General features: G+C 33.8%; 1 protein-coding gene across 4 annotated transcripts in view; it reads left to right on the top strand.

Annotated features, from left to right (window-relative positions):
- Nucleotides 1–1,119: 1,119 nt before the first annotated feature.
- LOC106621830 (tetratricopeptide repeat protein 39B) overlaps nt 1,120–11,890 on the top strand; it is a 53,708-nt gene continuing 42,937 nt past the window's right edge. For 3 of the 4 annotated variants that reach the window (XM_070112632.1, XM_070112631.1, XM_036376716.2), the window contains exon 1: nt 1,125–1,539. In XM_070112632.1, the coding sequence (XP_069968733.1) occupies nt 1,538–1,539 (2 nt within the window). In that variant the 5' untranslated portion in view covers nt 1,125–1,537. Of the gene's footprint in view, nt 1,540–11,890 lie in introns of all 4 variants that reach the window. The other variant, XM_036376719.2, reaches the window with a different exon arrangement.

Raw genomic sequence — 11,890 nt, 5'->3', positions numbered from 1 at the left:
GTGTCAAAAAAATGCAGATTCGATCAGGTGATCACGGCTGTTTCACACACATAGGAAAACAGCTGATTCTTTGGTTACTTGAGGGATTATAAAATGATTTAACATTTGTTTTGTCCCTGTTTGATTGTTATAGTGAATGATTTTTAAATACCTTACCTTCACAGCTTTGTATCGGATATACGGGATGGTGTAATGGTGTAAATATGTATGGCTAAGTTATACCTTACGGCTCATCCAGGAATTATGCTTCAGTTAGTGACCGAAGTGCCGCCCTTCCGTACTCGCCGTCCGTATCAAACGAAATTTGTCAAAAGTTATGCGCGTAGTGACAACGTAGAAATCAGTTGTTTTCATTTGAGCAGAGTTGCCACTGTAATTTGTATACATGGCATTGCACACTTCTAGCTTTTCAGTTATACTTTCTAATAATCATGTGTATACAAACCTTTGTATAAGCTTACGAGTAGCCAAAGAATCAGCTGTTTTCCTATGTGTGTGAAACAGCCGTGATCACCTGATCGAATATGCCTTTTTTTGAGACAGAGTTTTAAATAAAAGGATGTAGTTTAACAATTTGTTTATGAACATGTATTTGTAATGGAAATAATAATGAAAACTTTCAAGAATATTTTCGTAACATAAGATTATTATATATTTATTGCTTTTCCTCACCACCTCTGAGGTTGCAATATAGACGCGTTACCGATCTTTTCTGGGTGTTCGGTTCCTCAGGACTAAACCGGTAACTAAGAATTTAAATATTCAACAGACAGAGAATTTTCACTCACCAAAACATGAACATGTGAGTTAAAAAAGATAAAATTGGAAACATTTAATAATATTTCAATACAATAAATACTAATTTAAATAATAATACTATGCAAATTTAATCTTTAGGAATGAAAACAACCGAAAAATGTTGAATATGGAATGAAAACATTCTTAAAGTTATAAATTTTAAAACATGACACGGCAACACACTATAGCAGATTTCTGTCATTTGGACGTATTAGTATTAGAATATGGTTGGCAACCCGTACAAAGTGTGACTTTAGTAGCAGAATATTGGTTGGCAACCCGTACCAAGTGTGATTTTAGTAGTTGAATTTTCGAGGCAACCCGTACCAAGTGGTATATTTTTGCATGTGTATTAGTGAAAATCTTAGGATTTGTTACTTGTAGATTTATACATTGACCAACCCGTGTATCCGATACAAAGTTGAGAACGTGAGGCATTTTAAAAACATTTGCGATAACAATCAAACAGTGTCAAAACAAATTTGAAATACATCGATTAAAAACTGCGGCAATAATTACTTCAAAGTTGTTAAATGTATTCAAGTTCAAGAGTCACTTAATATTAGTATAAAAAACCTGACTAGGGATTAATATGACTATGTGTATAATTCATATCAAATAAGTGCCATATTAAAAATGATTCAGAGCAGCAATAACAAAATAAATAAAATGGCAGCCAACTAAAATATAGTACACAGTGTAAAAGAGAATTTCAAGTTTCACATACATAAATATTACAATGTGAGTGTTTTTAAGTATGGTATATATGTACATAGTTACCCACCAGCACGGCTAATCGGTGATATACTTGTAGTGAATTCTTTGTATAACCCTACAAGTAATAAAAGAATCAGCTGTTTTCCTATGTGTGTAACACAGCTGGGGTCGGCTTTAGTATACCGTCCCAGGCTTTCGGGGATAAAATTGGTATAAGCGGATAGAGGAGATCCTCCAGATCAAGAATATATTGAAAATTTCAACTATTTAAAGTACATATTTTTGCGTTTTAAAATGAATTATACAATTATATTTTTCACTTTTATATCCACTAACACTTGACTATTTCGTTTTTAGAAATTTTTTTTATATTAGATGCTACAAAAATAGCTTTATTTCAAATTAAATCATTCTTCAATTTTATTAATTTTGACAATAACAAAATGGTTCTAAATGTCAAAACACCAGTGTTGTCATACTAATATATATGAAGAAAAATAAAATAAATAGAGAGATTACACCCTAGATACAGGAAACAACGCAAAAAGGAGTTCTGCGCGAAAAATATATAATATAATATATATAAAGTTATAAAAGTGGAAAATATAAGTGTATAATTCTTTTGAAATCGAAAAAATGCGTATTTTATTTAAATAGTTGAAATTTTCAACTTTAAACGTAAATATCTCGAAAACTATAAGTTTCCCGCGGCTATATATATTCTTGATCTGGAGGATCTCCTCTATCCGCCCATACCCATTTTATCCCCGAAAGCCTGGGACGGTATACTAAAGTTTTCCCCACAGCTGAGATCACCTGATTGAAATATGCCTTTTTTGACACAGAGATGTATATAAAAGGAATGTAGTTTAAGAATATTTTTGGGAACAGGTATTTGTAGTGGAAAACGTTAATGAAAACTATCAAAAATATTTTCGAAACAAAATTTTATTGCATATTTATTGTTTTTCCTCACCTTCTCTAAGCATGCAATATTGTCGTGTTACCGATCTTTTTTGAGTATTTGGATCCCCAGATCACCCGTATAATATTAACAGTTCTAAATCAATCTACTTTTCATAACATATATAACTAGTACAAGTAAGAAGAAGAAGAAGTTTTAAGTTCGGGAAATTACTTCAGGTGTTGGCAAAATTTTATATTAAAGGAAGTATTGATCCTTGTATTGATTATAGATTTATTTTAGTATATGTATTTCAATTATATACCTATATATTACACACTCACCGATATTTTCGGTAAAAAGTCAACGGTAGGCACTGGGGTCCACATATTCAGTACCTAGGGGGTACTCAAAGTGGCATACTTTATACCGATATTTTCGGTAAAAAGTCAACGGTAGGCACTGGGGTCCACATATTCAGTACCTAGGGGGTACTCAAAGTGGCATACTTTAAACGCATTATTCACGCAAAGTTTTGCCCCGATACAATCATTGTTGCTTGTTTTGCATAGTGGAAAGTGAAAGAAATAGATGGAATATAAAATGGGGTTATATAGGAAATAGGTAAGGTTGTAATCCGATTTCGCACTATAACATAGAAATATGATAAGAATGTTATGTATCAAATTAGGTTGAAATCGGTTAAAAAGATCCCAAGATATGGGCTTTCACCTAAAAGTGGGCGGTGCCACGCCCACTGTATAATTTTGAACACAATTCCTATCAAGTCACCTCTTACCATCCCGGAGGTAAAATTTAATGTCTCTGCCGTGTTTAGTGCTTGATTTATCGCGCTTTTAGTAGTTATACCGCTATATGGGGCGGGGTTGTCACCCGATTTTACCCATTTTCATACCGTCGATAGAGATGCTAAAAACATTTGTTCCCAGTGAATTTTGTTATTGTATTATAGCTGCAGTGGTATAGGAGATATACACATTAAACCTGTTAGGGGCGGGACCACACCCACTTTAAAAAAAATTGAAACTACGGATGCCCCTCCCTAATGTGATCCTGTATACCAATAAGAGTATTGTATCTTGTTGTGGAGCTTAGTTATAGCAATTTATTTGTTTTTGATCAATGGCGTTTTGTGGGCGTGGCAGTTGTCCGATTACGCCCATCTGCAATAAAAACAGTGTTACCGTACCAGAAAACATGATAAAGATATCTCAATTTTTACTCAAGTTACAGCTTGTACAGACGGACGGACGGACAGTCACCTGGATTTCAACTCGTCTCTTCATCCTGATCATTTATATATATATATATATAACCCTATATCTAACTCGATTAGTTACCCAACAACCGTTAGGTGAACAAAACTACTATACTCTGTAGCAACAGGTTGCGAGAGTATAAAAAAATATATATATAATATATAAAATCAGGTACACTTCATGAATAGTAATTACATTGATTATATAAGTCGAAATACTAACCTTGAACGAAAACCAAAATGAATATATAAAACCAGGTACAATTCAATTGTACTCATTAACAAATACGTGACAAAACAATCTTCTTGTATTAATTTCAATAAAATCGAAAATATATACAAACAAGTAAGGAATGGCTAAGTTCGGATGTAACCGAACATTTTATACTCTCGCAAAGTTAAATGGTATATTCGTTTGAGACTTCTTTATATATTTTAATAATTAGAAGTAGGAACTGTTGCCTTAGTTATTTACTTTTCACTCACAGTGAAAATAATTAGAGCAATTTGTAAACTAAATTTACTCAAATTATGAGAAATCGTTCTTGTGCTTTTTGTATACGCTTATAATTGATTTTATATAGAATGCATTACAACTGTATTGAGAAGTATGAAAACAAATCGTTTTTGGACAATGAATAACATTTTTTATTTATTATATCGATATTATTATACATGTTTAGCTTAAAAATAATAAATATTAACAACTTTAAAAATGATATAATATTATTATATTAATTTGTATATAATATTTACAATATTAAACATAAATTTTTGTAGATATTCTTATACATATATCCAAATTATATTTCTTTTTTCCTTATACTATTTAATTTCTATCATATATTTATACAATAATGTCATATATAACAACAAATTATGTATATATGATTTAAATTTTCTTAATTAGATTATTTACATATTTTTCTTAAAATTGTCTTAAAACCGACTGTCAAAATTCCTATACCATTCCAATTCGATTATATTTGGAAACAAAAATGAAGAACTACTGCACTAAGTCTGAAAACTTTAGTTCGAAATAGAGACACAAATACTGTCATGATAGCTGTGTACTGTCTCAAAAGTAATTGCATTTACACGGGAAGGATCCATGTTTGAAAATGCCCAATCAATTTGTGTACCGGCAGGTGTAGTTGAATATTCTGCACCAAGCAGGGAACTAAAGTTTTTTTCTTGGAGCAGATTTCTTATTGCAGCCCTGTAGACATTAAACAAATGTTAAAATCTCCAACAATTAGCACATTTTGATTGCCTAACTCAGAAGTAAGGACTTCCTGAAGTTCTACAATTAATTGTCTGACAGAGAAAGCTGAATTTCTATATAGAACGAGAATATTAATATTGAAACATTTAAACAAAACCGCTTCTAAAACTTTGCGGCCTGAATAAATTCTCCTTACAGCCTTTGATTCTATAGAGCAAGCAATACTATGCTTTGCATATATTATAATGCCCCGTTTATTTCTGTTGCTTGTTTCCGTGCTATCTATCCTCAGCTCGTTAATTGGAGTAAATCCTGGTATATCAAAACTTTCGCAAGGATAACTCCAAGTTTCTACAAAACATAAAATATCTGAAGATAGCATCAAACAGTCGCTTTTTATATCATTAATGTGAGCGTGAAGACTCTGAACATTATGGAATAAAATTTGATGTCCTGATGTTCGGGAAATCATAAAATTTAAACTTGTGGTCAAAGCTTTATTTGTGTTCAATTCCCTCAGTTCCCTAAATACGGGATCCGATTCAGAAAATTTGTTAGGAGGAATAAAATTTCCTATGATGAATAGACCTTCTGCAGAAGTAGCTCGACTACAAGCGACATATATTGAAGCTCTAGGCATTCTGGGTCGAGTATGAACTACAACTTTATTATATGTGCACCCTGACTTTTATGAATAGTTATTCCCTCAGCCGGAACAACTGGAAACTGATTTCTTTCAATTGAAATTTGTTCATTTCTTTTATATTGAAAAGATTTTAGAACTTTTTCAATTGGTGTCCAAGAACGTTCTAGAGGATGAGGCGTTTTTGATCGTGCTATCAAACCAACAGAAGGTTCCAAAAATTTAATCCACAGAATTGTTGGAAAAGAACAATGGAAATCAATTTGCATATGTTGTCCAGCTGCCCCATTAACCAAGCCATCACACGTTTTTATGTTCACTGTAATCATATATTTGGCGGAGGTTTTTAGTGTCAATTCATAGGGCAGTCCCTGCGTTTCAGAAGTTTAAAAAAAAAAGTTTAACTCTTTTCAAAATATTATCATTTTCATTTATACTAATTCCTTTAACTGAGTCTTTTGCAGTTGAAAGGTAAGCTTCTGTTGGGATTCGACTGAGCTTAAGGGCATTGAAATTATTTGTCTCTTCATTGGACCAAAATAAATGTATGGGATCATCGGGAACTTCTTCGAAATTAACTACTCGAGTTTCAATGAGTGATATGTCCTCATTTGTCATAGTACCAGATGCCATATGATTTAATGCAATTGCAAAGGCCTGATCCTCCCGTTGTCTCATTATCTCTGTTAATTCAAAGTATTTAAATAACTCCCACAAAGGGGAACCAACTACAGTGCTGTATGCATCATTGGGATTAGGAGAGAATATCCACCTATCTCCAACAGGTGAGAGTTGCTTCAAATCACCAAACACTATGATCGGTATACCACCGAAGGGGCTGTCTGTTTTGAAAATTTGTTTTAATTTCGCATCAACAGAGCTAAACATACGAGCACCTACCATCGATATTTCATCAATTATGATTAATTTTAAATCGATAAGTCTGGAATACAATGAATTCACTGTGTCATTGCTAAGTGGCCTCAACTCTCTATTTAACTGATTAACAGGTAAAGAGAATATTGAATGAAGGGTCATTCCACCTATTCCGAATGTTGCTTTACCCGTAGGTGCGCAAAGAAGAACTTTTAAGGAACTTGGATTGGATCCAGGTGTAGAATTGTAACGATGGTTAAGAGCTTGATATATTGCAGATATCAAACGACTCTTTCCTACACCTGCACCGCCGCCAATGAACTCATAAAATGGGAGATTTGTTTTTAGGTGGTGCATCAAATGTGTCAAATAGGTTCTTTGCTTAGTATTTAGACTTTGAACTAAAGAAAATAATTTCTCATTTGGAATTAAAGGGGGTAGTTTAATAAGTCTAATATTGCAATCAGATTCAGTGCCATTATCTGTTGAATCTTCGCCATGCAAGTCCACCAAATTTATATTTGGGTTTATTTCTGGAAGTGCCAACACTCTGAACTCATTTTCCACGATAGGTAGTTCATTTTGAGCACCTTCGTCCAAGTCTATTTCATTATAAAGACATTTTCAAGTTCTCTTTGCTCAAAAACATCATGTTTTCTTTGATTTTCCTCAATTATAATACGATGTGTTATCAAGCATTAACATTTCGCGGAAATACTCAACTCTGGCCAAATCTGGGTTAAACCTTCTATACCGAATAATACAAGGTTTGGTACGTTTTTTCACAAAACCTCTACCGTCTTTAAGAGGCATGACAACCCCGCTTTCTGGTAAATTATCGTCTTCCCTCTCTTCTTCTTCATGATCACTATCTTGTGCTCTTCTACTAGATTTAAAATATTTATACCTAGATGCAAAATCAGCTAAACAAAGAGTTACTAACTGATCGGATCTTTGAACATAACGGTCTAAAATACCGGCTACGAATATTTCAGTCGAACCTGAAGGAAGGTTCTGAAGTTCCGCTCTAGGTTTTACCATTCGAACACGTTCCTCAGGTCGAGAGGTATTTAAAAATATTTCTGCATTACTTGCTTCCGAAAGATGGAGCCCAATGCAGCAATATACTGCTTCTTGTGCAGATATTTCTGTGCCTGATATAAATTTGTGACCTATATGTTTAAGTTTTTGCTTAATAGTATAATTTCCAGCATTTACCTCTGATATAGCTTCATTTAAGAGCCTAGAAATTCCCCTGTTAGACTTGCTAATATAATTAATTATATATGAAGAGCAAGCATATGCATCCAGTATATATTGGATATCCATATTTGCTCTATGGAGTTCCAAAATCAGAGGATCATAAGCGTTTATAAAACGATCCTGTAATTTTCTTTTTAGAAAAATTTTGGGTTTTGTTAAACTTGACCTAAGGGCTAACAAATAGTCATCAAAAGACATATTTATTCTACCTTCAGGCAGGAAGTGTTCAAAATCGTTTAAATTAGAAATGTCTTCCGTAGTCATATTTGAATTTAAAACGTTTTGAATTTTGAAAAAGTTTTCCTTGTGTCTTTCTGAATTTTGACTCTGTAAGAGGTAACAGTATTTGCGTTGAAGGCCTTGGTGGATGTGGTATACCAAAACGACAAAACTGTTGTCCTCTTATTTCCCAGTACAAGACCGACTGTGGTTATGCTTTTGATAACCCAAATAATTTTCTAAGTGGCTGATCGAACCATCGGTAGAAATATAATTGTCAATAAAACTAATGACATCAGGGAATGTCTCAGGATCTTGAAGGTTGATCCTGGGAGCATTATTAAGTCAATACATGCCATGTACATGCGGGGAACCTCTCTATTGAAACTCCACTCTCCAGTAGAAATTTGTAACAAAATGCTCTCCAAAAATGCCGGCGTTATCTTTAAAAAGCTTAGGAATTTGTCGATAGCGGTAGTCAAAATATCTAGCACAAGTAACCACGTCTGACCGAATTAAGCGATATCTATCTTGGGTTGTTAAACTGTTGGCTTCCTCTTTCGAAATATCTTTAAAATCAACAGTTTTAGAGAGGATGACCAAAAGCTCAACCCACTGAGATTCTGCAGCCGATAAAGTGATAAAGAAGGTTGGAAGCCCAAATTGGCGAATCATAGCGATTGCCTTTTTCTTCTCAGCTTCCCAGGGCGCAGGTGTCCAACGTATATTGTTCCAAATGGCAACTCTTCTGAATTATTATCTTGAATTATGTCAAGTGGTCTTTGTCCTTCACCTGGCGCTATAACTAAATGGTTATAGTCTAAGTTTTCTACAGGAATATTGTCCAAAAGAGTTTCTTGGCCGCCTGGATTTAGCTCTGAAGGTAAAAGACCCGTGGGAATATTATTACCTGAGGGATTGTCATGAGAAGTTTGTGCCGCATGAAAAGATTGAACCAATCGGGAATCCTCTGCAGATGCAACAAACGGAACTTCTTCTTGGTTATTAAATTCTGAAATCCAGTTTTCATTATTATGTATATTGTGCTCACGATACCGAGGGGTATTCGCTAAGAACTGCAAAGCTTCCGTAATCTTTGCGGGGCGTATGGTATCGATCATGTAATCATGATTGTATTCAAAACGCCTTCTTAAGTGAATTTTTATAACATGAGCCTCATCAAAGGACCTTGGTAGAGATGTCACAATATTGTTAACAGAAATGGGTATATTAACAACAGCACCTTTGAGCAAACTCTGACCTTGATATCCTAACGGACGGATTGTCAGTAAAGGCAATCTAGGCATTATGAGACGTTCTTCAATTGGGGTTAAACCTTTCAAACAATCCGGTATTTCAGGAAATCTAGACCGTTAGCTAAACTTATTTTTGGAACGTTCTTTTTAACAATCGCATTTTTGCAAGTAGCACAAAAATTGTCCATCTTCTGAAGGAGATTTTTGCATTAAAAAGAAAAGTAGGGTCCTTATTTATATTTTGGAAATAAATGTTATTGAAATCTGTTAAATTGCCACTGTTATCAGTTTCTATAACATTATTTTCTCTCGTTAATCGGATTCGTTGCGACTGCCTTTGGTTTTCAATTTGTCTATTGAGTGGGTTATCTCTACGAAGGCGAACTTGACCTTGTCTAAGACGTCTCTGATTTAAAATTTCTTCCCTCATACCCCTCCTACTAAGCTGTCGACGTTGTGTTTCTCTATCACTGCGCTCTAAATTCCTATACTCCGGATTTCTTGCTCGAAGTTCTCTATGATCCCTAGTGTTCCTACTTTGTTCATCATAACGTACCTCAGGATTTTCTCGACGAGATCTATGACCTCGAGTATTTCTTATTTGCTCTTCAGAGCGAATTTGGGGATCTTGCCGGCTTGTTCTATGTTGAACAGTATTTGCAACTTGCTCAACAGATCGAACCTCGGGGTCTTCACGCCGAGACCTATGACCTCGAGTATCTCTTATTTGCTCTTCAGAGCGAATTTGCGGATCTTGCCGCCTTGTTCTATGTTGAACAGTATTTGCAATTTGCTCAACAGATCGAACCTCGGGGTCTTCACGCCGAGACTTATGACCTCGAGTATTTCTTATTTGCTCTTTAGAGCGAATTTGGGGATCTTGCCGCCTTGTTCTATGTTGAACAGTATTTGCAACTTGCTCAACAGATCGAACCAGTCGAGTATCTCTTATTTGCTCTTCAGAGCGAATTTGCGGATTTTTCCGCCTGGTTCTATGTTGATTTGTATTGATAATTGGTTCGGACAGACGTACATCGGAATCTAATCTACGATTAGCGTGACTTACAGTATTTTGTGACTGCTCACTATCTCTATATAAAGAGTTTGCACGAAGAACTCTCATACGTCTTCTATTCTGAAGACGACTTAGTAATATAGATTTTCTACTTAATCTAGGCATAATTAATTAATAATAAATGGATTAATATATAAAATACTTATAGATAATACTTATATAATTCAGTCCGTCCGGGTGTTAAAAGTTGGATCCTAGGTGCTCTCTTTCACTGTAATTCCTTGTAAGTCCTTGCTATGCTATTGCTCGTCACTATACACTGTACTGTGTAATACACTAAACTTAGTTTGAATAAAGCACTTTGCTTGTAAAGACATCTAGTGAAACTGAAACTACAAACACAGTGTACTGATATTTATTATACTCTTGCAACATGTTGGTACAGCTTACGTACTTTTGTATACCTATATATTACTTAGCTATTCACTAACATAATAATACATAATATTTAGTTATATTTATATTTTAGAAATAAGTAGTTTATTTCATTGTATTGAAATTAAGTTCTCGCAAAACCCCTCCGTAAATTACTTTTGTTAAACGCTTTCTAAAACAGGGGGATCTATGGTACCTATTTTGAAGGGTCTACCCATGAAGGCTAAATTAACAATAACTTACATATAATTAAGTATGGTATACACATATGTAGAGCAGGTATGTCGATTTTCTAAACCTTTCATAAGCTGCCAACGGCGCTAGGTAAAAATGTAATTTTCTTGAGTTTACAGTTCACCTCATGACCTTCATATTAAAATGTGTCGCAAAACTGAAATAATAGACAGTAGCATGTAAACCGATGGAGTCGCAGTTTATCTATAACCACATAAAAAGGGTCTTTAGCCCTTTTGATACTACATTACTAATATTTATTTCAGGCAACTTTTTCTAGAAAGATTTTTTTGCTCTATACAAAGTCCAGCACTCTAAGAAACTTTTTTAGCATTGTTGTCTGGTATATTTTATAATAAGTTCAACATGATGGCTGAGAAAATATACCTAACCACTGATTATCACCAAATATTAGAAGAAATATATGTATATAGAAATCTATATCTATCACTTTAGGTGATGCAAACAACTCTTTGGTGAACAAAACTATACTCTGTTGCAACATGTTGCGAAAGTATAAAAATGTTGCGAAAGAATTAAACATTCATTACTCGATTATTATTTGGTATCTTATTAACTTATGTTATTGATCATAGATTTATTTTGTGTCAATACTATTTTTTCTCCGAAATGTTAACTTTTATAAAAAGCAGCTATTTAACTCAAACATGGTATATGTGATATAAACTAAATCAAAGGGGTTAGATTTAATATGTGGGGTATATGAGGTTGCTGTTGTACCAGAGGAGCGGAAATCAGTATATTAGGGTTATAAAGTTTATACAAAGTCTAGACCAATTTCATTCATATGCAGCGATATACATTATTTTTAAGAAGAACTGTCCATTTAATTTCATTAAATTATCAAATTGACGAAAAAAATTATACCATAAGTAGTACATGTGAGCTGGGAAAATCAAAGACCAGAAAATTCCTCCAAACCGTATATTAAAAAATGTTGAATTAAACATCCATTATTAAATGATATGTATCGTGATTAAATTACAATCAAATTTGGTATCTTCT

The sequence above is a fragment of the Bactrocera oleae genome, chromosome X (assembly GCF_042242935.1).
Source record: "Bactrocera oleae isolate idBacOlea1 chromosome X, idBacOlea1, whole genome shotgun sequence".
Classification (NCBI taxonomy): domain Eukaryota; kingdom Metazoa; phylum Arthropoda; class Insecta; order Diptera; family Tephritidae; genus Bactrocera; species Bactrocera oleae.
This window is presented reverse-complemented; position numbering and strand designations above follow the sequence as displayed.